We start from the raw sequence: 27,293 nt of genomic DNA, 5'->3' as shown, positions 1-27,293 counted from the left end.
TCTCAATCTTAGTTGTGGAGGGTGCCGTTCAGCTTCAATTTATTGTCCTTTCAGTCTTAGTTGTGGAGGGTGCAGCTCAGCTCCAGGTCCAGTGGCCATTTCTAGTTACAGGGGGCACAGCCCACCATCCCTTGCGGGAGGCGAACTGGCAACCTATGGTTGAGAAGACGCGCACCAACCAACTGAGCCATCCGGGAGCTCAGTGGCAGCTCAGCTCAGGGTGCCGTGTTCAATTTTAGTTGCAGGGGGCGCTGCCCACCATCCCTTGTGGAACTCGAGGAATTGAACTGGCAACCTTGTGGTTGAGAGCCCACTGGCCCATGTGGGAATCAAACTGGCAGCCTTCGGAATTAGGAGCATGGAGCTCCAACCTCCTGAGCCATCGGGCCGGCCCAACTTATTTTTCTTGAGCAAAGTGCCCACATACCCTCCAGCTGCCCCGCCCCATCCTCTCCAATAGTTTCACCTATTATTAATATATTAGTATGATACATTTGTTATGATTAATGAATCAATATTGATGCATTATTATCATCATCAAAAATAGTATTAATAAACTCAAGCCCATAGGTTACTCAGATTTCCTTAGTTTTTACCAAATGTCCTTTTTCTGTTTCAGGATCCAGTCCAAGATAGCATATTATTAATATCTTAAGTCATCAGGTCTCTTCGGGCCGCTCTCGGCTGTGGCGGTTTCTCAGGCTCCCCTGTCGTTGATGACCTTGACAGCTTGAGGAGTACTGGTCTGGTATAGCATAGGATGCCCCTGTGTTGGAATGTGTTTGATGTTCGACTCATGATTAGACTAGAGGTGGGTTATGGATTTAGGGGAGGAAGATCATAGAGGTAAAGTGCTATTTTCATCACATGACCATGTTCTATTGAATCTCTTTTATCCTGGATGCACCTTGGCCACTCCCCAGCTGAGGACATCCGGGCTCAACCTGGGGTAGAGCTGGAAACGACCATGTCCACACTTAACTCACACCTGCCTCTTCCCACTGAAGTATTTCCTTCCAGCCTGGACAAGGTTATGTGGTGTGTGAGTCAGCGCAAATCAATTGACCTAATCCTAACCGTTTTTTTCTGCTAGCGTACTTTTTCCTTGAGCATGCAACCAGGCCAAGAAAGAAGAAATCCGTGTGAAAGGGCTTCCCTGTTTCATCCCAAGTCCAGGAGTCTCAGGAAAGATCCATCAGCTAATGAGATAACACCAAAGTAGCAGTTAGTAAGCAGGTGGGGAAACTGAGGCCCAGAAATGCGAAGTGATTTATTTGCTTGGGCCTGATTCTGCCCCCATTTGACCCAGGTTTTTCTCATGCCACCTGTCTATTCGTCTGTTTCTACATCTGTCCAGTATGGGAGCCATTAGCCACATGTGGCTATTTAAATTCATTACGATGAAATATTTAAAAAATCAGTTTCTTGGTTTCACTAGCTGCATTTCAAGTGTCCAGTAGTTACATGTGGTTAGTGGCTCTTGTATTGGACAGCACAGATATAGAATGTTTTCACCATCACAGAAGATTCTCTTGGACAGTGCTGTTCAGGACATGACAGATCCCAGGGCTGTGAGAGCTACTGGAAGGAGAGCAGGGTTAGCTCAGGACCCCACATCAGCCTGATGAATTGTCTGCCTCCTCAGCCCCCAAAATGAGTGAAGACTACCTAAGGCAAGGGAAGGCTTGAACAAAAAAACGCTAAGTTCCTTTTATGTGGGTTCTTTGGTGTCAGAATGAAACAGAGGAAGGACTAGGCACTACTCCTGTTGGCGGGGGGGGGGGGGGGGTTCTGAGGAAGGAGGAGTCGCTGGTGCTACAAAATCCACTAAGGCAAATACTGCTCATTTACTGAGCACTAACACTATTCCAGGTCCCATGCTAAGAACTTGGCACAAACCTCTGAGATAAGTCCAATTACAAACTCCATTTTCCAGAGAAGACAATTGAGGCTCAGAGAGGTTAGGGAACTGCCCCAATGTCACACAGCAGGACCAAGATGTGAGTTGGATCTGGTACTTATGATACCAGAATATCACCTCATGACAGAGAATTATAGAAGTGGGTGGGAGTGCCGACGGTTCCTGGAGGCCAGGAAGTGTAGTCTCACCTATTTCCCTTCTCTCCCTCTCCTCCAGCCAGCTGGAGGCCTTCCACAAGGGCAGGCTGCACAAATTCCCACATCCAATTTGTGCTAAGGCTTAGGGAAAGTACCTGGTGGAGGAGGGGTCAGACTGCTACTAGAACTTTCCTTTCCTGGAAAGAGACCTACTAAATGTGATAGTCCAGACCTCGGCAGGGGACACAGAGATGGCAGAGGAATGGACCTGTCAGTCACTGGATTGCCTACCAAGCCCCTACACTCTCTGTACCATGACCTTCTGCTGCCGCGGATCCATGCACAGGTGTGTAGAACACAGTTTCTCCCAGTCTGGGAAAACACACTCTCCAGTGGAAAGAACAGCTAAGGATAACTTCTTGGCTCCTTCAGGTGACAGCATACCCACACTCCAGCAAGGTCACACCTGCCCAACCCCTAGAGGACATGGCTCCTGCTTCCAGGGAATGCTTAAAAGCAGCCACCAGCTACCATTCGCTGAGTGCTTCTAGGTGCTTGGTACTGTGCTAAGGGCTTTACACACATGATTTCTCAGCCTAACAGCAACCTTTTGGCATAGTTATTGTTTCATCGTCTTCCCCTTTTTACTGATGATAAGACAGGCTCAGAGAGCTGACGTGACTTGCATAAAGTCACACAGCTAGAAAGTGGCAGAGATAGGATTTGAATCTGTGTAACTGCCTCTCAGTCCAGGGCTGCTCTCTTCAATAATAATAATAATAATAATAATAATAATAATAATAATAATAGCAACAACTAACATCCCTTGAGTGCTGGGCCAGAAAAGTAATAAGAGCTTTATACAGGTTAGCCTACAATCAAGTGCTCCTAGAGATGAGCAAACTGAGGCAGTATACATACCAAAGCATCTAAACCTTTTTCCACACCCAAAGCCACCGTCCTCAGCATTTGAATTTTTATGAAAGTCTCCTAACTACTCTAGCGGCATCTGTTCTCCACCTCCCTTTACCCAGCGAAGGAGTTCTTAATATATTCTGGATAGTAACCTCTTGTTAGATGATTTGCAAATATTTTCTCCTGTTCCATAGGTTGCCTTTCACTTGGTTGTGTCCTTTGATACACAAAAGTTTTAAAGCTTGACGTAGTCCAATTTGTTTCTTTTTGTTTTTGTTGCCTGTGCTTTTGGTCTCACATCCTCTAAATCATTGCTGTCTCCAAGGCCATGAAGCTCTTCCCCTATGTTTTCTTCTAGTTTTATAGTTTCAGGTGTTTAATCCATTTTGAGCTAACTTTATTAGATGGTGTAAGGGTTCAACTTTATTCTTTTGCACATGGATATCCAGTTTTCCCAACAGCATTTGTTGAAGAAACTGTCCTTTCCAGAATGAGTGGCTTTGGCGTTATTGTTGAAAATGATTTGCCTATAAAGTAATAGCTTATTTCTGGGCTCTCTATTCTATTCCATTGTGCTGTCTCTGTGTCAGTGCCTCACTTTTTGTTTACAATAGCTTTTGTAATGTTTTGAAATCAGAAAGTGTGACTTCCAACATTTTCAAAATTGTTTCTACCCTTTGGGGGGTCCCTTGAGATTCCATATGAATTTTAGGAGTTTTTCTATTTCTGCTAAAAATGCCATTGGGATTTTGATAGGTATTCCACTGAATCTGCAGATTACTCTGGGTAGAATGGACATTTTAACAATATCGTCTTCCTATCCATGAAGGCAGGGTGTCTTTCCATTTGTTTGTGTCTTCTTTCTTTTAGAAATGTTTTGTAGTTTTCACTGTACAAGTCTTTCACCTGGTTAATGATAGTTAAGTGTTCCTAAGCATGTAATTATTTTTGATGCTACTGTAAATAGAATTGTTTTGATTTCCTTTTCTGATTGTTCATTGTTAATGTATAGAAAGTTGATTTTTGTGATTATGTATCTTGTAACTTTGTTGAATTCTTTTATTAGTTCTAACAGTTTTTTCTTTATGTGCATGTGGAATCCTTAGGGTTTTTGGCATGTAAGAGCATGTCACCTATGAACAGAGATAATTTTACTTCTTCCTTTCCAAGTTGGGAGGATTTTATTTATTTTTCCTGCCTAAATGCTCTGGGTAGGACTTCCAACACTATGTTGAAAAGTCCAGAGTAGGCATCCTTCCCTTGCTCCTGATCTGAGAGAAAAAGCTTTCAGTAGGAATTTTTTTAAAACGTAACTACAATGCCACAATCACATGCAACAAAAATACCAATGACTTCTCAGTATTAGCTAATACTCAGACTATTTTCAGGGGCCTTTGTCTTAAAATGTCTTTTTACAGTTAGTTTTTCCAAATCATATCTCAACAAGCTACGTATATACCTCAGTGAGAATCAAATATTGTTCCAGGATGAAAATAGAACATAGGGTCCCTAGACCTGAATGCACACAGAAACAAGACATACTCACAAGCTCACCACCGTTTTCAAATAATTTATTAGGAATTTCAAACTGAAAATAAAACCTGGAAAAAGAAGTTACAGATGTGGAGAGAAGAGACACCGGAGGGTGGTAACTTGCTGGCTTCAAAACACCATGTAACATCTTTTTTAAAAATTCCCCAAACAAATCAGAAAACGGAATTCCAGGGCCCTGATCCCATGGGTGGGCCCAGTGGGGTGGGGGTAAGGGTGTCACAGGAAGGGGAGGAGAGGGAAGCTAAGTCTTTCATGACTCAGCTCAAACTGTAGAAAATTAAAAATAAAAACCAATAAAATGCAGCTTCTCTTTTATTAGGAAACATTAAAAAAAAAAAAACAGGAAAAAAAAAAAAAAAACACGAACAGCCGCACATCTCAGTAACAAAGATTATTGCTTTGTGTTCTCAGGGCAAATAGGTTAAGCACCTCACACAGACAATTAACTCTCCAAAGGGGGTTTTCAGGGTGGGGACTGTGATGCAGAAGGGAGCTTAGGTCCCCAGCCTCAGACCTGGGGGGAAAGGGACATCGAGAGAGGGGGGACGATGACGGGTGGGCCTTGGCCCTGCCACGCCAGCCAGGTCACTCACTGTTCATGAAGTCAGACCCTGAGCCTCTTTTTCCTTTAAAGGGGACTCAGGAGTAAGGGGCTGCCAAGAGGCTCTGGCCATGGGACCGTCCTGGTGGGAAACTTCAGTGAGAGAATGTGGGGGTTCCCTGAGAAGCCCTTTGCTTTCCCCTAGGGTCCGCCCCTTCCCAAAGTGCCCCCTGATGCCCACTCATGGGGGGCTCAGAGCAGAAGCCATGAAGGCCTGACCTAGGTAGGGGCAGGGGAGACCTTTGGAGAGTTAATTCCTTTCCAGCAGTGGCTCCGGGCAAGCGCTTCTCTTCCCTCACCCTTCCTCCACACTGGGTTTTCAGGGTGAGCAGGCCCAAGGCCTTGAGCCCTAGGGCCTGAGAGAGGGGGCCTGCCTCGGCCACAGTTGAGGCCTGCAAGCTTACAGTAACGGTGTCTGAGGAGGGGACAGAAACACGGGAGGGAGGAGACCTGTGCAGGGTGGGGCCAGGCGATGCCCTCACCCCCAAGGGGTCTTAGAGAGGGTAGGGGCTTCACCTCACAGTATTTACATATAATACAGGACGGGATGGTTCCAGGGGCTCGGCCTGGCCTACACAGCCCTGTCCTCCTCTCCAGGGCTGGAGGGAGGTGGCCAGGGGCCCACACCCACATAAACATTTTGTTCTCAGCTGGTGGGGGGCACCTGGCCCCTTGCCCCCTGCGGCCTGGGGCTTCACATTCACAAACCTAGAAATAGTTTAAAAAATGGTTTCTTTAAAAAAAAAAAAAAAAGTAAAGAGAAAAGGAGGGAAAATCAGAATAAAAAACCCCGGGTTGGAGCTGCGGCCTGTAGCAGGCCCCCTCCACCCTCACTCTAGCTATGCACAAATACAAAAGCCTTCTTGGGGGCGGGGTCCTATGGGGGCACGGCAGAGAGGGAGGGGCACAGACCCGAGACGGAAAAACCAGGGGGTGGTGGGGGGCAACCGGCTAATCCAAAATAAATAAAAGAGGGCAGGAAAGGGGCACAAGGGCAGAAGATGGGGAGGTTAGTAGGGGAGCCAGACGACGTCTAGGGGCAGCAGGGCAGGGGCCCGGGCTGTGGGCCCAAGAGTAGGGGGCAGGCAGTAGCGGTCCGAGTCGCTGCGGGGGAGGGGGCGGCTGCGGCTGAGGTGTCCCTGCCCCCTTGCTGGCTCACTCGTGGTCCTCAGCTGCAGGCTGGGGCGCTGCAACACAGCCGGAGGTTATTGGGGCAAGGAGGCGTCCTGCCCCTAGAACCCTCTGCCCCCCATTCTTTGGGGGCCCCAGAACGTATCCCTGCGCATAGACCTCTTTCCCTGATACCCTCTCCTGGATGATCTTTGTTCATACACTTTGTGCTTTTGGTTCCCAGTTTGAAAAGCTCTTACCCTAGATTTAGATGGCTGGAGTTAGTTATTCAAATGTCCCCTTTTCAGAGATGCCTTCTCTAAACCCCTAGAGTAGCCCCCTCACACACAATTTGGAATGATCTCGCTTGTTCACTTGATTTTCATCTGTAGAATGAGAGAGGAACCTTGTCTGTCTTATACCTCCTCTTTCCTGGAATAGTGGTGAACAAATAGTTTGAGTGAATGAATAAAAAAAAAGAAAAGGTCACTGATTCACATGGTACCCCCACCAGCTTGCTACACACTGAATGCTGACGGCGTGTACAGGGTTCTCTCTCTCTCTCTGTATATGTTTACATGTCAACAGTATTGTTTTAATAGTTGTAAAATATTCCATTGTATGCATATACTCGTACTCTCATTTATTTAACTACTTTCCTTTTGATGGGCAATTCAGTTATTTGCACTTCTTAAAATAAATGCCTAAAAGTGGAATCACTGGGTCAAGGGGATGAATGTTTAAAATCTGGATAAACACTGCCAGACTGCCCTTTAGAAACCCTGAGCGTATTTGCACAGTTTCCCCTACACCCTCATCAATGCTGGGCATTAGGAATCTTTAAAAAAAAAATCTTTGCCTGACAGGTGGAACGTGCTGCCTTGTTATTTTCATTCACATTTTTTATGTAGCAGGTTGAGCAGCTTTTCATGTTCATTGACCATTGCTGGTATGAAGGTCTGTCCCCCCACTGGACTGTGGTTTCCATGTGGGCAGGAACACAGTCAGTGTCCCAGAATGGGATACCAGTTCCAGCCTCCCCAATGCCTCTCCCACCCCAAGGTCCCTGCCCACCTCACCTCCTGCCACCTGTCTCTCGCTTCAGTGGTACCCATTGGTGAAAGCTGTGGCAATCAAAGGGCCCTGGAAAGAGAAGAATTAGACTCCTAGATTCCTGGGGGAAGCAGAAAAGCCCAGGGGCTCCTTTTCTCCCGCAGAAGATCCAAGGTGACTCAGGCCCTACTCTGACCTGCCCAGACCGTTCCCACTGCAGACCCACTAAAAGATTCTTCAGAGCAGCGCCTGGGGATTTGCGTATCACCAGTACCCTGGTTAAATTTGGGCCCCCTGAGCTGGAATCTAGCCTCCATGCAGGCAGAGATGGTGAGTCTCATTCGCATGCTATCCCCGGAGACCACCCAATCAATGCCTGGTACTCCGAGAGCCATGCTGACATGCCCACTGAATGAATGAGGACTCCCGTGTTCCCCCTGGGCAACAACACTCTCTCTCCATCCATCATCCCTCGCCTCCCTTCTGCCCAGCAGATGGACAAGGCCTTTCCCTCCTCCAACTTCAGGGTCTTCCAGGACCGGCCCACTCACCCCAAGACTGTGGCCGAAGCCGGTGCTGGGGGCGGGGCTGGCAGCGCTGATGTAACTGCTGACCCCCGAGTCCTGGTTGGCTGCTCCATAGAGCTCAGCCATGGGGCCGGGGCTGGTGGTCCCCAGGAAGCCCCCTGTGCGGCTGGGAGTCGAACCTGGAGGGGGAGCCATCGTCCAGGGGTGAGAGCCTGGCAACCCAGAAAGAAGATGGTGATAGCCCCTGTGCCTTCAAACCTGTCCTACCCACCCTGACCTTGCCCCTCCCCTCTGCCTCAGCCCCACATCCCAGCAGGGCCTGTGGGTCCACCTCCTGGAGATACCTCCACGTCTATCCATCCCCACCAGCCCTAGCCCAGGCCCCCATCATCTCTTGTCTGACCACTCAGCAGCCTCCTCTCTCACTGATCTCCAGGGCTCCCCTCTTGAACCCCTTCAAACCATTCCCCATGCTGCAGCTGTGTGCATTTTCTAAAATTCACATCACTCCACTGCTTAAAACGTCCAGCCACTCCCCAGGACCCGGTTCCTCCTCTTCCCTACTCCCATTTCTGCCCTCCACCCATGCTCCCTGGCTGCCAAGTCTTTGCACCTACTATTCCCTCTGCCAAGAACTCTTTTCCTCCTCTTTGCCTTCAAATCGGAAGTGAAGAGGCCCTTCCTCCTGGATGACTTCCGGAGAGGCCTGTGAACTCCCGACTTCCCCAAAGGAGAGTACCATCCTTCAGAAGTATCGCCCTTTTAATACCTGATGCCCCCACCAGCCTGTTATCTCTGGAGGGCAATCTCTGGAGGGCAAGAGACCGTGTCAGTCTCATTCCTGGCTGGCTCGCTAGGTGCTCAGTTAACACTTGTCCAGTGAATGACTATGTAAGTCCCTCTGAGAAGGGGTGGCAGTGGCTACCTTCCCTCCCCCTAGACTTCTCTGACCTGCTATACTCCTCTCCTTGCTTCCTGAACTCCAGAAGGCCTCACCTGTCCCTCGAACCACAGCTGCTGCCGCCGCTGCTGCTGCCATTGGTCCATAAGCGGTGAGAGGAATGGCTGAAAGGAAAGGTATGTACACTTCAGTGTGGTGGGTGAGGAGACAGGTAGATGAAGGAGGCCCCCTCTGGGTAGAGCCTCTGCAGCCTTACCCCACCACAGAGGGAACAGTGCAGCCCAGGGTCAAGGCAGAAAGAGCTTCCTCTGTGCTCTGCCCCGCAGAAAGGATGGAGACAGGTGGGCGGATGGCTTTCCATCCTTCACCCCTGGACTCAAGCAGCACAGACAACCCAAAACTCATCGAGGGTGGGGGCAGGGCACCCCACCCTGAGCTGTTCTGAGTGTTGCCCACCGCTGTCCCTTCTCCAAGGAGTGCCCTTGGCCCAAAAGGGGCCACCTAGCCCAGAGGTACTGGGGAGGTTATGTCCCTCTTCCAAACCCGTCAGCTGGAGCCAGTGACTAATTGACGTGGGGTCCAAAAAGCCAGGTCCGCTCCCTCAGGTGGAACTGACTCAGGTACAGTTCAAGCCACAGAGCTGCCTGTGCTGACCAGCGGAAGGTAGACTCCGGGGGCGGCCACACTTCTGCTTTGCTCCTTCTGCTGCCTGGCCTGCTTCCCTCGCTCCCCTTCTCCTGAGAGCATGTCCTTAATAAATCGTGTACATGCCTCAGGGCCCCCCTAACCACCAGCCAGCCAGAAATGACCACCTCCACCCCCAAATCCCTTCAGCCCCTTTTCTCTGATCCCCTCTTCAGACACAGGGATCTTGCTATTTCCTTGTTTGCTGTCTACCTTCACCCTCCCTTCACAGCACCTAGCACCCTGCCTTGTACACTGTAGGTGTTTAATAAATGTCAGCTGAAGGAGCAGAAGGGACCTCTGCTTAAATAACTGGTTGGAGGGTGCGGGGTGGTGGTGGCCAGTTGGCTCAGTTGGTTAGAGCGTGGTGCTATTAACAACAAGGTTTCCAGTTTGATCCCCACGAGCCACTGTGAGTTGCCTTCCACAACTAGATTGAAACAACTATTTGACTTGGAGCGGATGGGTCCTGGGAAAACACAATTAAAAAATAAATACCTGGAGCACCTTTTAACGCTTAGCTCTGCCGCTACAGCCCGAGAGACTACAATCCCACCTAAAGCCACGGTCTGCAGAGTTGGCATTTGCCCTGGGGAACACCAGTCTCTCATCCTAAAATGCGCCCCCTTGGGGCTGATTGGTCACCCTGACCCTGAACTGGAACTGGAACTAGACCTGGGGCTAGGGACTCCAGAAAAATGCCCCTGAAAATGCTTGGCATGGCCATTGACTGGCCTGATGATTCAAGGTTAAGACAGTGCAGTTCCCGCACATTAGAGGAGCCTTGCCTAAGAGCTTCACACAGTTGGCTCCTCCTCACTCAGATGTCACCTCCTCTGAGAAGCCCTCCCTGACCACCCCCACTAAGGCAGCCCCCTGCCCATAACCCTAATACCTCACCTCATCTCGGTTTTATTTTCCTTGTGGAATTTCTCACCCTCTGAAAGTATCTTATTTACTTGTTTATTTGTCTATTGTTATCTCCCTCCACGAGAATATCAGCTGCAGGAGGGCAGAGACCTTGTCTGTCTCATTCACTGCTGTATCCCCACTGACTGGAATAGTATCGGGCATGATAAATATCTATTGAATGCATAAAGGAGACACCCACATCTCCTGAAGGCAAGAGAAAAGTTCAGACCCTAGACCTGCAGAGGGGACACTTCTTCCCTTAGTTCTTTGAGGGTGGGGGCTGGGCTCTGAGGTCTGTTTTTTGGTCCATTTAGGCATTTCCACAAAGGAAAGTCAGCATGGCCAACCCGAGGACATGCTTATTGCAACTGTAAAGGGTTACTCATTTGTATACGTATTTGTTTCCCTCTCTAGACTGCAAGCTTTGTGACAGCAGGCCCTGGCTCTGTCTTGTCCCCCAGGGCCTAGCAGAGTGTCTCACACAGTAGGTCCTCAACACCGAGTTCTTCAATGAGTAGAAAAGGCCCTCCATCTGTCTCCCCCATTGCTGGTCAAACCCCCACCCCGCTCACGGAAGAGTCTCTATCGCCCTCATCTTCAGGACTCTCTACTCCCTCCCCTTTCTTCACCCCATGTTTCTCTTCCCCCTTCCCCACTTTGGGGGACTCCTGAGCACCCCTTGGAAGGAAGGTCTCATCTAAAGCAGCATCCATGCTCACGTCCTCCACACACGGCCAGGTTGGGGGGGAGAGTCTGGGGGTGGGGTAGGGGAGAAGCAGGTTGAACACAGAAACCCCTTGCAGCCCACCTCATCTGAGCATGTCCTTCCCCTCCCCTTGGACTTGGCCTTGCCCCCAGCTCCATAGCTGCATTGATTGGCCCAAGTGAAAGCTCCAGTTGGAGAAATGGCTCCAATGGCTAAGCAGCTTCATACCACTTGCCTAGAATTCCCAAATGGACAGCCAGAGGGCTGGATTTACCCCTCATATAGGTCTCCCTTGGCTCGTGGTGGTTTAAAAATTGTGAATTTGTTGCCAACATTTGAAAATAGTTGAAAAATTCATTTGAAAGCAAAAGCCAGGTTTCTGGCTTCTCTTGGAAAACGAGATCTTAAAATACTGGATCTGTATCCCCTCCCAGCAAGGGTCGGCTGGCAGGGATTGCAGGCCTGCCCACTCCAATTTGCCGAAGTCCCCACCTGGCCCATTCTGCTCTGAGTTTGACTCCCTGGCTTCTTCACTGCTGGGTCCCAGAGCCTACATGGCACCTGGCACACAAGGAGGCACGATACAAATATCTGTCAGATGGATGAATGAGTGACTTTGCCTCCAGCTGCTGGGCTCGGCCCTACGTCCCACACTTAAGGGCCATGCAGCTCTACAGACTGGCCAGTGCCCGGGTGGATCGCTGTATCCTCACAGCAGGAGGGCTGATGGGCAGGAGGAAAGGGTCCCACTAGCTTTCCCTGGGGAAGGTCCCTGAGTCCTTCTCTTTCTCCCCATGTGGCCTGTGAGGTATACGAAATCCGAGCGACTGACCTGTAAGCTCGGGGAGGACTGGGGCGCTCGGGAGAGGGGTCCGCTCTACACGGAATTCTAAAATGAAACGTAAAACAGCTTAGGAAGATGCAGGGAGACCCTCGGGCATGGCCCAGAGAGGACAAATGCACCCACAGGGACACTGGGTGGGGGGACAGGCCATGCACAGGACCCAAGAGCTGGGGATGGGGAGAGCATAGTCCCCAGCAGGCAAGGGGAGGGGAGGAGACACAGACACAGAGAGGAGAGACAGACAGACAGGGAGAGAAAGAGCAGGCAGAGTTGCCACCTATACCCTGGGCACAGGGCAATGCTGGAGCTACCGTTCCCAAGTTTCTTAAAAGGCTTGAGATTGTACCACAACATTCCCCAGAATTCTCCTCTTCTCCTATTTTGGTGGGAGTGGGGGAGGGGAGGAAAAGCTAGGGCGGCAACATTGCTGAAAAGCGATGACCCTAATACAGCAGGTCAGCCTCAGGTTTGGTTCCCAGTTCCAGCATTTTCTAGTTGGGTCATCGCGGCAACTCACTCCTCCTCTCTGAGCCTGTTTCCTCACCTATGCAATGGGGCTCATCAGCCTCCCTCATGAGACTGTCGTCAGGATTAGACAACATAATGTATACACAGGATCCCAAGCGGTGTACAGCCCCAGAGGCAAATGATGCAAGTGTTTAGGGATCCTCTAACAAATCAGACCCAAAAAGAAAAAAAAAGCCTTGCAAAAATTTGATATTTGATATCTCAAATATCTCAAAGAAAACAACATTGAATAATCATCATGGGAGAGTTCAAAACTTTGTTGGGCTTCCTGCCACTTATTTGAAGGCCTAGTGTTATTTTTATTTTGAATTACAAATGAGGGTGGTGACCATCATGCTTTTAAATTGTTTTTCATCATTCAGGATCTTGTGAGCCTTGAAAAGGCTCAGCGTAGCTAGTGGTCATTGCACATGTGTCCAGAAAGACACAACCAACGCTGGCCCTTGGGGAGCTCCCCACTGCCCCACCACAAGCCTGGTGCCCTCTTTGGTGGAAGTGGCAACCCTAGAGTGGGGTGGGGAGGAGAGAAAGACAGGAGGCAGGCAGGGATTGGCCTGGGCCTGGGAGAGAACAGTGCCATGCAGGGCCATGCTGGAGCCCCCAACCCCAGCTTCTAGGAAAAGGGTGAGGAGGGGATGGGTGGGGAGAGGCGCTCCTTCCTCAGTCATGCCCTTCCTTCCAAGCCTCCAGCAGGCAGACTCCCCCCAGCCATGCACCCCCCAGACACCGCCCTGAGGAGTCAGACTGCCCAGGAACGGGGGACATGCTGGCAGCAGAGACACTGAGCAGGACTTACCGGGGAACTGGTAGGTGTAGCCAGGGGCGAGGCCTGTGTAACTCCGGCTGGCGTAGGTCGTGGCTTGGAAACCGGGGTAACCTGATGGGGCAAAAGGGCTAGTGTCAGATGCCTCACCTACAGCATGGACCCTGATTAGTGGGGAGGGCTCTGAGCCACTCGTTTCCCTCCCCAGCTAGTATCACAAGTAACAGTCAGTTACATGTACCAAATGCCTTCCACATGCCAAGCCCTGTGTTAAGTCCACCGCACAATTTATTTTTTCCTTAAACCTCATGAGAACCCTAAGCAATAATTACTATTCGGAGCCCCATTATAGAGATAAGGAAACTGAGGCTCAGAGAGGTAACACTTATTGGCTGAGAATAATCCAAACCCTTACCAAGGCCCTTTGTGCTCTGGTTTCTGCCTCCGTCCCAACCTCATCTACACTCTGCCCCTGGTCACTCTGCTCCAGCCACACTGACTTCCCTGCCGTTTCCTAAATTCACCAAGCTCCGTCCCACCTCGGGGCCTTTGCATATGTTGTTCCCTCTGCCTGGAACACTCGTCTCCCCAGGTTTTCACATGACTGGGTCCTTGTCATTGTGCAAGTCTCAGATCAAATGTCCTCCTCAGAGAGATCACCCCACAAAAGTCTTTCCTCTTTTTAGTTACAATATTTATCATATCGCCCTGGTTTTTCCCTTTCATAGCCCTGGTGATCAATATCTGAATTTATTTCAGGATTTCTTTTAGTGCTGATTTTCTGTTTTCCCCATCTTTTATTTCTGCATCTCCAGCACCAGCATGGTACCTGCTACTTAGTATGCAGCTAATAAATATTTGCAGCTATGAAAGAAAATTCATATAGTGAGTAATAATGTTGTAAATGGGGTTCAAATTCAGATTTGACTGGCTCCAAGTCTCTTAACCACCATTCTAACTATTTGTTAGGAAACTTCTTTTTCTTTCTTTCCTTCTTTCCTTTTCTTTCTTTCTTTCTTTCTTTCTTTCTTTCTTTCTTTCTTTCTTTCTTTCTCTTTTTCTTTCTTTCTTTCGTTCTTTTTCTTTTTTTACACTTTAAATGGGGTGAAAAATGAATCATCTTGAAAAGAAAACTTTCTCAATGTTCCAGATCAAAGGAGGCTAAAGAGACAGGACAACTAAATGCAAGACCTGATTCTAGCCTAGATTTTGTTCTGTGAGGCAAAAATATGCTATAAAGAATATTACTGGATCAACTGATAAAGTCAGAAAATAGATTAGATTAAAATAGTTTATCAGTATAAATGTACAAAGTTGATCATTATGTGGTTTCATGAAAGAATATCTCCAATTTTAGGAAACATACAATGAAATATTTAAGGGTAAAGGGCCATAATGCATATAATTTACCCTCAAATGATTCAGGTAAAAATCACTAGTGTGTGTGTTCACATATACGTATGTACACACACACACAAACATATATACACAGAGAGAGAGAACATGCGAAAGCAAATGGGGTATGTTAACAATAGGTGAATCTGGTAAAGGGGACATGAATGTCGTTTGTGCTACTTTATTTTTTCACCCTTCTGAAAGTTTGAAATTACTTCCAAATAAAAAATTAAAAAAAAAAACTTCAAGAGAAGACTGTGCTCCATTTAGAGGGTGCCATCCTCACCCATCCTATCTGTGATCCCAAATCCTCACCCTCTAGCCCACCTCTGAATTCCCCTGAATTCCCAGAGCACCCTCCCCCATCCCTTGCAATAAAGACCCCCGTCGTATGTTCTCTTTCTGTGTTCACACATCTTGTCTCTCCAGGGATAAACTTCCTGTGGGCCCAGCTCAGATTTTCCATCCAGTCGTGGGCGGCCCCAAGTGTTGTTGACCCCTCCTCAAGTTCCAAGGCTCACGGCAGCCTTCATCTCGTCCAGGGGGTCTCCCTGACACCCCGATGGGTTAGGTGCCTCTTTGAATCCACTCTGTGGTGATTCAAGCCTCCAGTCACTCTGTGGCGACATAGACCGTTTGTTCCTGCCTCCCACTTGACGGGGAACTCCACGAGGGCAGGTGGTGCCTCTCAGAAGCTGCTCAATCAATGTTAGTTGAATGAACAAGAAGCAACAGCCTTCTTTTTTGCCTTCCCAAACATCTTTGGGTCTTTGTAAATGCTGTTCCCTCTGCCTAGAACACTTTTCCCTTCCCTTCTCCCCTGCCTTCCCATAACTAGCTCCTACTCAACCCACAGACTCAGCTTAAATGTAACTTCTTTTCTGGCTTCTCTAAGTCTTGGTCAAATTCCCTGTGACCCATGCTCCCTTGGTACACTTTTCCATCCCAAACCTATTTATTTATGTTCTTACTTATTTGTTTCCCCTGCCAGACTACAAAGGTCCAAGGAAAGTCACTGCCGTACTTCCCAGGATAGTGCCTGGCATCAGAGTTGCTCAATAACTATTTACTGGATGGATGAATGGATGAACAAATAAAGGGATGAACAGAAGGACCAATTAATAAGGAGCAGCTGGACCATTCTTCTGGCCACCGCCAGAGGGCAGTATCCCACAACAAAACTGCCCCACCTTCGGTAGGCCTGCCAGACCTGCGATCCTTGGTCTGCACTCCCACCCAATGACTCAGACAGGAGGGCAGACCATAGAAGAGATGCAACACCCACGCAGCCCCTGGCAGCCTCTGGAGCAGTTCCAGGCAGGAAGAAGCCGCAGGTGCAGGCCTGGCACATACCCAGCATGCCGATGCCCAGCATGAAAGCGTCCATCCCGTAGGGCATGACTCGAGACCTCCCCCGGGCCGAACCGGTTGGCGACATCACCTCTTTTGGCTGAGCTTTCTTACATTCCACCTGCAATGAGACCTGGCGGTCAGTCCCTCCTACAATCCCTCCTGTTTGTCCCCCCCACGGACCCTCCTGTTTCCTGGCAGGCCATTTTAGTTTTAATTTCATAGTTACCATTTATGGAGCCCTCACTATGCGCTAGGCACTGTGTGGGTGCAAACTATTGCTTTGCATGCAATAGTTCATGAATGCTGACACCGCTCCTGTGAGGGAGGTACTATGGCTACTCACCTTTTACAGATGAGGAAACTGAGGCTCAGAGAGGGGAAGTCATCTGCCCAATGACTACACTAGCAAGTGGCGGAGTGAGGTTTCAACCTGTGCTTTTTAACCACCATGGGTTAAAAAGCCTTCCTGTCCAGATTTTCAGGGGGTAGGAGAACTGGCTCTGTCCCACTAACTGGGAGGCCCCACTGCCTGCCTGTAGAACCCGCAAGCGTGTGTCTGGCTGGCTCAACCTGGAACCTCTGTCTCCCTCTGTACCTCCACCCCATCCAACCCCAGCTCACCATTTTGTTGTTGATTTCATGGAAATGGATTTCACACACTTTCTCCACGATGTCTTCGCTCTCAAACGTGACAAAACCGAACCCTAGTGGGCAAAGGCAGGGTCAAAACGGGGCTCATGGTCAAAACCCAGCGCTGAGTCATACCAACCACCACTTCTCTCTTGCAGGCTAGTGTCTGAGAGTTAACGGAAGGCTTTGCCCACAGCCAAGAAACCTCTCAACTATTCTCTGAGACAGGGTTTCTAGCTCCAAATTACAGATGTGAAAAGAAAGGCTCAGAGAAGTGAAGCGACTTGGTCAAGATCACACAGCAACTTAGAAAGTGGCAGAGCTGTGAGGAAATGACACTCAACGTGCCCTTTCTCTTCCTCAGATGCTCTCCAAAGAGGGAAGAAGGAACACACACAAACACTTATTTTAACTTACACAAAGTTGTATACACCCAAACATATGTTTGTACACACACTCATACACATATCGGTAGACACACACGTACCTGTGTATCACACAGATACTCACTGGTGCTCACAAAAACAGAAAGAGCCCTGCATACATGTACAGTCACCCTGACACACCAGACATACACAAATATTCAGATACTGACACCCTCACATGCAGATACACACACACATACCACACACACAATAGCACATACTCCAATCCCAGAACAGGCTGAAAGGCCCAAAGGCCTGAAACAACTGGAGAAAAACCCCGCCTCTTCCCGGGTGTGCCCCAGGGACTGGAATGGGATTCTCAGAAGGCAAGGCCCTTGGGAGAAAAACAACCAGGCAGTGAGTGTGAACACTGTGGCCCACATGCTCACAGGTTCAGGGCCAACGGGGCTGGGCTCAGCGCTCAGCCCAAGGGTGGGGGTGAAGGGCAGTGGTAGGAGCAGACTGCCTGGGGCTACAAGTCAGCCTGACCCTGGGGCAGCGTGGCCTGAGCTCTGGTTTCCAGGGACAAGGTAAGCCCCTGCAGACACTGGCTGGGCAGACATGGTGGGGTGGTGGGGGCTGGGTAGGGGTGGAGGGCTGAGTTGGGGGGGGCGGGGGTGAGTCTGCTCCTCTGCTCCTCTCGGGTGTCTGCAATTCTGCAAGTTTCTAGCACAGGAAACGCGGCGGGACAAAAGCCTTCTGTAAGGCCAGGCCCTGGAGAGGATGCAGATCCTCAGGGATAGGATGTCAGGAGGAGAGATGAAAGGGCAGCTGTGACCTGCAGCCCCCTGGCTGACCACAGGCCCCCAGCCCAGCCTGAAAGGGGGGAGGAGGCCACACCCACCTCGGTGCCTGTTGGTGGTTTTGTCAAACATCAGCATGGCATCATCCACCTGAAATAAAACAGAGCCATTTTGTTGTTGGAGGACCCACCAGATACCAGGGGACCCATCACAACCCAGGAGCAGGGGCCCCCACACCCACTCCCCTATTGCCCAGTCCAGGCTTTATCTTAAACCTGTTCCCCATGCTGGGGACAACTTTTCATCTGCAACCCCAACTAGATGCCACAGTACCCCCCATTCAACCACCAGATTCTCAGTGGACCAGCCTGCAAATATTAAGTGCCAAATATGTGCTTGGCACTTTGCCCCATCATCCTCTCCACATTCCTTGCATAGTAAAATCCTCATTTTGTAGAAAAAGAAATGGGCTCAGAGAGGTGAAGTCACCTGCCCAGGGTCACACAGCAAATCCTAGATCAAGTCTGGGAGGAGGAGGCACTGAGTAGACACTAGAGGAGGAAATACAGGAGCAAGATATGAGATGGAGAAACAAAAGCCTCTTCCCTTTTTGCAAAAGGCCAGGAGGACAGCAGCCACCCCAGCCAGTCTTGACTCCCTCTGCTGGTACAGATCTTTTCCTCTAATTGAAGTTTCCTTTTGCTAGAGGCTGTAATTAAAGCAAGTAGAGTTCAGTGCCTGAGCTGCTTGCCTCCCACTGACTGGGGGAGGGGACAGCGGCTGAGAAAGGATGAGGGTCTACATTATCCCCCTTCCCCTGGACCCCCGACTTCTCCTCTCGCTACTCCTTCAAGGCATCTGCATGAACACATGGACGGCCTTAGCTTCCCTCCCGAGTTCCAGCTCCTTCTCTTTGCCACATCTGTGAGTCCTCTTTGCCCTCTTAATTCTTCAGCCAATGTCAGCTATCTCATGGGGTTAAGCTAAGGTCTGATTCATCCTTACATCCCCTCCATCGCACTCCAGATGCCAACCCTCCCACAAATGTTCAGACACCCAAGGGATGAAGGTAAACTTCCCGAGGCCATGGGACACAGCCTCTCCCCTACTCTCCTTCCCTCTCTTTCCAGGCCCATCATCTGCCTCTTTGAAGAAAAGGGCAAACCCCGAACAGGGTGGTCCTCTATCTCTCCTTAGGTGCCAAGCTGCTCCGGGCCTCTGACTTCCCCTGGAGAGAACCAGCACCCCACTGAGCCAGGAGGCAGCTGGGTCCCTGGAGAATCTGAGAAGGAAATGACAGCTCCCACCCAAGGAGCTTCCTGCCCCAGGGCCCTGCAGGGGAGTGTCACCTTCGCTTCCATCCTTATGGACCCATTCTGAGTCCCAATCCCAAATCAGCTTGACTGTCCAAACTAGACGTACACTCAGGCTCAGCACATCTTCCCCACACCTTTAACCAATGGAAAAGTGATACCCAGAAAGGAGGGTTGTGATAAAAGCAGACTTTGAATTGGAATCCTAGGTCCCACATTTGCTGGTGGGTAGCCCTGGGCAAGTGGCTCTGGGTCTCCATGACTCAGGTTCCTCATCTGTGAAATGGATGAGAGTGTCTTATAGGGAGGAGTTAAATGAGATCGTGCACGTAATACTCTTAACTCACAGTCCCTGGGATACAGTAAGTGCTTAATAAATAATGACTATTATTGTTATTACCTTATTATGGAGGGGTTTTTCCACAGTCACATGGGGGAGAGAGGCAAAGCTGGAGAGAGAGCAGCCCAACACTGGCTTTCAAGGATCCACCTGGACAGTGCCTGTGTCAGCTATGACCATGACCAACCTATTGAGCACCCTGACTTAGGCTCAATAATTATTTTTCTGAACCAACGAATGAATAAACTAAGAATTAGCCACACCCTCCTCCCTCTCCTATAGCTTTGACCCACAAACTGATTCAGCTCAAATCTACAGCCCTTCTGCTTTCCTCTACCCAGCCTTTCAATTCCACCATCCCTGGCCCCCCAGACCCTTCAACCTGGGCCCTGGCTGGACAGAACCCTAGTGAGGCAGGGGGACTGAGGCCAGGGCAGGAAGCAAGGAAAGTGGCCTGGGGTCCAGGAGACCCCACCAGTGTCCCCTCCTGGGGCCAGCTGAGGAGAGGGAGGCTCCCAGCCCGGTGTCCTTAATAGGCTTTGGTCTCCATGGGAACCCGAGGGCAGGGGGGCTCCGGAGGGGGGAGGGGAGGCGGCCGAGGCCTGCTGACCAGTGGGAGCCGCCAAGTTCGGCAGCCGCTAAGCCTGAGTGGCAGCCATGGCGGCTGACCATTGTTCCCCCCTCGGCGGCGGCCCCTCGATCCGGGCGGGGGGCCCCCCGCCGCGGGGCCCTTGGCATTCCCGGCTGTCCCCCTCGCTCCCTGGCAGCCTATTCTCCGGCTCCCCCTGGCCTCCCCGGGCCGGTTTCACATGCCAACGCCGATTTAGGCCCGAACAAAAGACGCGGCCGCTGACGGCTTCTCCTGGGGCCCGGTTGCCATGGCAACTCCGGCCCCGGGGGCAGGCGGCCTCCAATCACAGCTGCTGGATCAGATTAGTGCGAGCTCTAATGCTCGGCGTTCAGACACAAAGACACCCCGCCGGAGTGAGCGGGGCCTGCTGCTTCCCAGGAGCGCCCTTCCCTCTGGGGCCCAGGCCACCGACCTGCCCTCTGTCCTGGACCCAGGTCCCCACGGAGGCGCCTGAGCCTCGGCCTCTGGCCTCAACGCCGCCAGCATCCGCTAGCTAGGGGACCTCCCACCCTCTCCCCTAGACAGGGGGCTGAAAACCCACCCAGTCCCCAGCTCACATCCTATTTCCCAAGCCACCTTTTTTGCCCTTTGCCTAACAGGGAACTGGAAATGCCTTGATGGGAAAGTAGAGACCCAGCCTGTAGCCTGTTTTATGAAGGAGTAGACCAGGGACCCCAGCATTAAGCACAACAGCCCTATTTCACCCCCAGATTAAAATTTGATCCTCTCTTTGCCATCTCTCCCTGGGACCTTGACGGTGAAATTGCTCACCTTTCTGGGGACATCCTATTTTCTGATGACACCGTATCTCCTACTGTGTAGAGTAAACAGGCCCAAAATTAAAGCTGGATGCACCTCAAAGCTAAGGGCCAATCTTCTGAGTCTGATCTTCAGCCCCCCCAAAATAGCTAGGAATCAGCACGGGCCACCACCACAATCCCAAGCTCCTGCCCTAAGCTCCCACCTGTGCAAGCAGGGTGCTGAGTGCAATTGGGAGTCATATTTATTGCCCCCTTATCATCCTCACCAGGAAGGAGTGGGGGAAGGTGCAACAGCCCATGGCCTGGACAGGTGCAAACTCCCAAGAGGCCAAGGGGTGACTGGATTGAACTGGCTACGAGAGAGCAGCCTCCCTCGGGAGAATGAAGATAAGCAAGAGAAAAACACAGGGGAAGGGCAACAACAGAGACAGCTACTGTGTGGCTTCTGTCCCTGGGGATGTGTCCAGAGTCTGAGGCCCACAGATAGCCCAGGAGCCTGAACGGTGAGTTGGCCTGCCCTCACCCACAGAAGGACCCAACCCCCTTTTCTTCACCTTTTGCAGGAATTGGAATGACCCGGACTCCTCTTGCTACAGACCAATTCTACAGACCTGTCACCCCTTCAGCAAGCACCCCCAGATTTGACCCACCTTCCCGAACTGCTCAAAATATTGCTTCACGTCCTCCACCGTGGTGTTCACTGATAGCCCCCCCACAAAGATCTTCTTCGTTCGAGTCACCATCTGTTAGGAGGAGGGAATAAGAAAGTGGGCATCTGAGTCCTGTGGCCTACTGCCACCAGCAGGGGCTCGAGACCTCCTGCCAGGGCGCCAGCTGACAAGCTCTCTGTGGCCCCAGCTACTCAGAAGGCCCCCCCTGAGCTCCCCCTTGGACACCAGCCTCCTGTCATGGGCAGCTGTGCACCCCAAACCTTGGCTGGCTGGAGTGTGCCTCTCCCCTGCCTCCCTCCCTGGGGTCTGTGTGGGGAAAATGCCTTCCCTAAAGACCCACAGAGAGAGGGGTGAGCTAGTAACCCAAGAGTACAGCTTAACTTAGAGACCCCACCACCACCCCCTCCCAGAGAGGCCAAGGCCCATCACAGGGTGCCACTGAACTCCACACCAACATTTCCCTCATCAACCTCCTCTCAACTCAACCACTGGTAGCCCCGTGGCCCCAGCCCTGTTTTAGGAAGAACACATGGTCCTAATTACCCCAGGAGCGCATGGCTAATCCACAGGCAATTCCCAGCCCCATCCTAACACTAAAGCACCTTCTGTCACCAAACTGCTTAATGGAATTAACCCAATTCCGACCATGTGCTCCCTAGTGCGGCTTCCTTCGAATACCTGCTCCATAATTGCTTTCAGGCCCTCTGCTGGACCCTTCCAGAGATGTCCCTTTCCTGTCTCCTGAAAGTTGCCCTTCTCCCTTCACTGTGGCAGGAGCTGGGCGCCATGGCTCAAAATCCGAAGGCATCCTAGTTCCCACCAACCCCCTTGCAAAGAGGAAACTAAGATCTCCTGGAGAGGGACGTAGTCCTAGGACACATGATAAGTCAGCAGACACAAGAGTCCTGCTCCTTGGACTCTAATCAGCTTTCCCGTCTGTCCCCTATATGCGACTGCTTAAAAATTAAGATTTGCCATGAGGCCTGGAATAGAATCTGGGCCCCTCCCCTGGGCCAAAATTTTGAGTGCTCTATAGCTCAACTGCTCAGAAATCTGTTTTCCGCATACCCAGAAAAACTTGCCACTGCCCAGGGAGAGAGAACACTTGGGAGGGCAGCTCCAGTCACCCAAGTTGAAAGACAACAGGTGACAGACTCCATGGTGCCTTCCCCCTCTTCAAACACATCACATCCAAGAGGTAGGAGAGTGACTGGGGTCAGAGGCAGCCCCCTGGCCTGATTCTAGCTCAGCCTCAGGGGGTAAGCCTGTCCTGGGTTTCACCCCCAAAGTCACTGGGCACAGAGGCTGTGAGCTCTGAGGTCAGAATTTGACTCAGGGTCCAAACCATACTGGCTTCAAATACAGGACAATGGGTCCCCTGAGAGGTTCCCCTTCTCCCAACACATGCAGCCCCTGCCCGGTCCATCCCAGAGCAGATGGAAAGATGATGCATGGTGTCTTCAATCCATAGAGCGAGGATATCAAGAATTCTCCCTCCTCCCATCCCAGTCCACAGAGGTTCCAGAAGCATCTTTCATAGAAAGGAATGCTGGGAATATCACAGCCCTCAGTAACAGGTACTCTCAGACACAGACACACCTACCTTAGGCTGTGCTCTCCGAGGAAAGGCCACCTTGGGATCAATCTGAAAGAGAAGGGAGACGTAGAAGGGGCCTTGATTATCACACTTCAGATGGCTGACCACACAGCTTTCAGCCCTGAGGACATCTCTCATCCCAGGACACAGAGGTGACACACAAGTGACAGAAACCCCCACAGCCTCTGGCAGGAAAGTATAGTGGTTAACCGTTTAGGCCATAGAACCAGGCTGCTGGATTTGAATTCCACTTATACTGCTTCCCAGCTGTGAGACCTTAGGCAAGTTAAGCTGTCTGAGCCTCAGGGTCAAGCTCACCTGCAAAATGGGCAAATAGTAACAGCCACCTCAAAGAGTCGTCTGCAGATTATTTGAGATAATGCTTACAAAGCACTTGGCATGGTGTCTAGCTCACAGCAAGAACCCAAAAAAGTAAGCAAAGTCTTATTCCTTTAAGCACCAGGTATATCGAGGGCCTTCCCAGCTTAACCTACTTCACACAGATAACCTGTCTAGGTGAGGCATGCAATCCAGACTTTTGAAGTCTTGCGAATGGAAACTCTTTGCTTCAAGATAAGAATGCATAAACTACCAGGAATGGACTCAGTTCTGTTTCCCCGATATTATCGACATCTAACAGCCCTCCTTGACGGTGCAAACAGCTTCCTGAGAACGCAGCTAGGTTTGAGGCGAAGCAGAGCCCAGGCTCTGGTGACATGCAGGGGCATGGGATTTGGACTCAGAAACTCTGGGCCCCTGGCCAAACCTATGATCTTGGGACCTCGCCTGGTCCCTCTGCACCTCAGTTCCCTCATCCGCAAAGTGGGGACAATCACACCCATTTTTCCCAGGGGCAGCTGGGGGGAATCAAGAGATAATGTGGGTAAAAGCGGCCCTTTGTGAACTGCCCTTCACTGCACAAACAAAGGTGCTATTACCAGCAGGCCACCTTTGCCCTTGGCTGTGAAAACTGAGGGGAAAAGCAACATGCACCTGGATACTCCCAAGTACTCTACCTGTACTTAGAAATAACAAAAGCCATGACACACTGTGATCAATGCAGGGCCTATGAGGGCCGGTCATTCCAGAGTTTCTTGCCACCCACATGGGTGGACACCAGTCAGAAATTGACCAGCCAATCCCAGGCAAGATCTATCTTTTCCCAAAGTTCCTTCCGTTCAAAAACTCAGCCTCGTTCATTCTACTCAACCGGCTCTGGCTCCTCTGCGTGAATGGCATGAACCAGGGACCAGCTTCCTATAAGCTCCCCCCGTAGAATTTGGCCACAGAGAAGGAACCTCCAAAATCCACGCTAGGGCAGTGTCTTCTCTCTCCCAAAGTCCCACCAGGCCATAGAGAAAATCACAGCTGACCATTTTCCTTGTCTGAAGGTGTGATTTTGTACATCTATGGACATTTTCGTCCTTCTGTTTCTCCTGAAAGCATCCTCCCCAGCTACCAAAACACAACTCAGATAGTACCCCCGCACAGACACTGATGAGATGGTACCCAAGCCAGGTCCCACAGACCCACACACACCCATCCCTGACACGCCCCACCTCCACTCTGACTCACAGCTGGCAACATAAGTAAAACCCAACAAATAAATAAAAGGTGAAAGAACCCAAAATAGACTCCCCACAATAAACCTCCCTCCCACCCTCCCTTTCCCAGGCCAGAGAATGCCAAACACAAAGCCCTTGCCCTTGAGTCCCCAAGCTCGGAAGGATGCTCATCTCACCCTCCTTTCTCCCCTCCTGTCCCTTTATCAATCTTCCATTCCCCCCTCCAGCTCCAGCCCCAGCCCTTAAATCTCAGCTTCCTGAGCGCTGCAGAAGCCATCAGTGCATTCTGAGGACAGGGGATGGTAGGAGAACAGGCAGCTTGATGGCAGATAATCACCAAAAAACAATAGGCCACTGTCTCTCCATTCCCAGCTTGGGTCACTCAGTCTGAGCCAAGAAGATCCTTTCAGAGCCGGCAAAGTTGAGGCCTGGCCTCATTTGCTCATTACTGGGAGCAGGAGTGGGAGCCACTGGGCAGAGATAACAGGAGCTGGGGACAGGCGGTAATTTAACAAATTCTTGGGCACAACCAGCTATTGTTGCAGGTAAACAGGAGCCAGAGACTGACCCAAGCAGGGAGGCCCAAGGCTGGAGGAGAGTGGGGGAGTGTGGAGAGAGATCACACTGTCCTGGGCCTTTGGCAGATGGTCACCCCCATCACGGGTCACCCCCATCACAGAATAACCCCTGACTTTCTCCTTTTCCCTCTTTCCTTGAGCCCCAGCCTGAGCCAGCGCCCCCTACAGGGCCCAAGACACTGGGGAGTGGTGGGACAACAGCAAAATGTTCCAGGAGTTTGAATGCCAAACAAGCACCTAAGATCTAGTCCTCGGAAGGGTTGTTTTCAGGCACGCTCGCTCCCTTCTCATAAACCCCTTCATGGGCAAAGCAGGTCTGGGTCTTCCACACAAAGCAAGGAGCACATTGACCAAAAGTCAGGGGAGGGAGGAATGGAGGGAGGGGGATTCAATGGTGCTTTGCCATTGGTTTGGAATGGGGTGGGGGTGTCGCAGAGCCAAATACTAGTTACAGTTCAGAGAAGCCACGGGGTGGGTCACTGCAGCTCTGACTCACCCAATTTGGGTTAGTGGAGGGACCTAGCCCCACCCCAAGCTCCTCTCGGAGGCTTTAAGATTAGTAGGAGGGGGTGGTAGCTGCTTCTTCCCTCGCCAATACCGGAGGGGTTGGGAGATGTAGCATCTCATGGCAGGCCTGGGTTTTTTCTCCTCCCTCTCCCCTCAACTCTAGTGACAAAGTTTCAGAGCCTGGCAGCCGTTCCACTCAGAAAACTCCCCTTTTCCTTAAAGACCCCATACAACTGTCCCCTGGGGAGAGTCCTGACCCTCTCCTCCGGCGGCCTCCCTCTCCCAAAGGACCCCCGAAGCCCCGAGGGCCACTCACTGTTTTGGAGTCGAGCTCGTGCCGCGATTGCGCCAGCACTTTATCCACCCCCGCCTGGTCCATGAAAGTGACGAAGCCGAAACCCCTGCGCGCCGTAGTGAGGGAGAGGCAGATGGTTACAAGGCAGTGAGTGGCGGTGGAGGGGGGCGAGCCGGGAGCAGGAGGAGGGGGTGAGGGGCTCACCTGGATCTCTTGGTCAGGGGGTCCCGCATCACCAGACACTCCTTCACCTCCCCGAACTGGCCGAAGTATTCGCGCAGCCCTTCTGTAACCACACACCCGCCTTCGGACCAGCCCGGGCCCCGCGCCCTTCCCCCTCTCCGCCGTCCTTTGCCCCCGGTGACCCCGGCGCGGCCCGTCCGCCCCCGCGCCAAGCAGCCTGAGCGTTCTCCAGTGTGCCCCCCCCACCTCCAGCCCTCACCCGACTCCCGAGGAGCCTCCTGGCGCCCACGGGGGCCCCAGAAAGGCGAGGGCCGAGCTGGGCTGGAGGGGGGACGGCTCCGGCCGGGTTCCCGCCGCTCCGGGAGCCGCCTCACAAAAGTTTGAGCCGCAGGTGCGAGCGGAGTTGGCGCTGCCGCCAGCGGGTCCCGGGGGCCCAGCCCACCCCCCGATGCCCCCTGAACCCCTCATCTCCTCCCCTCCACCCGCTGGGCCGTGCGGGCTTCCCGATCGCCCTGCGCTCTCGGGGTCCCCGGGCGAGGCGCGAAAGAGAGCGCGGGGGCGCCCGGGGTCAGCAGGGCGCAGGGCCCGGCTGGGGTGTCCGGTTCCGGGGCGCCAAAGGGTCCGGGGTGCCCTGCCGAGCCGGCGGGCGCTCCCGGGCTCGCTCACCCTGCGTAGTCTGCCAACTGAGTCCCCCGATGAACATCTTGCTGCGGGAGGAGGAGAGACACAAAGGGCCCGCGTGAGCGCCGGGCGGCGGGGCGCAGGGGGCGCGGGCCCGGGCCCCGGGGAGGCCCGGCCCGACCCGGATCGGCCATGTTGGCGGGGCCGGGGCAAGCGCGGGCCGGGCAGGCCGGGCCGGGCTGGGCCGGGCCGTACCAGGGGTCGTGCGGCGAGTCCGGGGAGGCGAGGCCGGGCTGGGGCGCGTCAGTCTCCATCGGGAGCCGCGGGCGGCGCGGGCAGCGGAGCGGCGGCGGCGGCGGCGGCGGCAGCGCTCGGCGCGGGGCAGATGAGGAGCGCGGCGAAGGGGGCCGGACGGACAGGCCATGCTGCCCCCTCCCCCGACCCCGCTCGGGCGGGCGGGCGGGGACGGCCGAGGGGAGGGCCCGCCGGGGGCCGACCTGCCGGCTCCTCCCCCCGCCGCCCCGCGCGC

The 27,293-nt window shown here is 52.0% G+C and overlaps 1 protein-coding gene across 5 annotated transcripts; it reads right to left on the bottom strand.

The window, feature by feature from the left end:
* Positions 1–4,527: 4,527 nt before the first annotated feature.
* Positions 4,528–27,216, bottom strand: MSI1 (musashi RNA binding protein 1). Of its 5 annotated transcripts, none has more exons than XM_074321289.2 (15): positions 27,020–27,216; positions 26,810–26,850; positions 26,165–26,246; positions 25,982–26,066; positions 23,022–23,063; positions 21,398–21,490; positions 17,804–17,852; positions 16,526–16,608; positions 15,905–16,022; positions 13,190–13,270; positions 11,854–11,910; positions 8,815–8,883; positions 7,843–8,030; positions 7,318–7,381; positions 4,528–6,315 (listed from the first exon to the last, which is right to left on the bottom strand). In XM_074321289.2, the coding sequence occupies exons 1-14, from the start codon at positions 27,076–27,078 to the stop codon at positions 7,340–7,342; spliced, it is 1,089 nt and encodes a 362-aa protein (XP_074177390.1). In that variant the 5' UTR covers positions 27,079–27,216; the 3' UTR covers positions 4,528–6,315; positions 7,318–7,339. The 5 variants fall into 5 exon arrangements, with proteins under 5 accessions (XP_074177390.1, XP_074177391.1, XP_074177392.1 ...); XM_074321290.2 differs by having other exon boundaries at positions 7,843–7,997; XM_074321291.2 differs by lacking the exon at positions 11,854–11,910.
* Positions 27,217–27,293: the final 77 nt, after the last annotated feature.

This window comes from Rhinolophus sinicus, chromosome 9, assembly GCF_057876585.1.
Source record: "Rhinolophus sinicus isolate RSI-liver-muscle chromosome 9, RSI-T2T, whole genome shotgun sequence".
In the NCBI taxonomy this organism is placed as follows: domain Eukaryota; kingdom Metazoa; phylum Chordata; class Mammalia; order Chiroptera; family Rhinolophidae; genus Rhinolophus; species Rhinolophus sinicus.
Note: the sequence above shows the minus strand (reverse complement) of the source record. Positions and strands in the feature narration are given on the sequence as shown.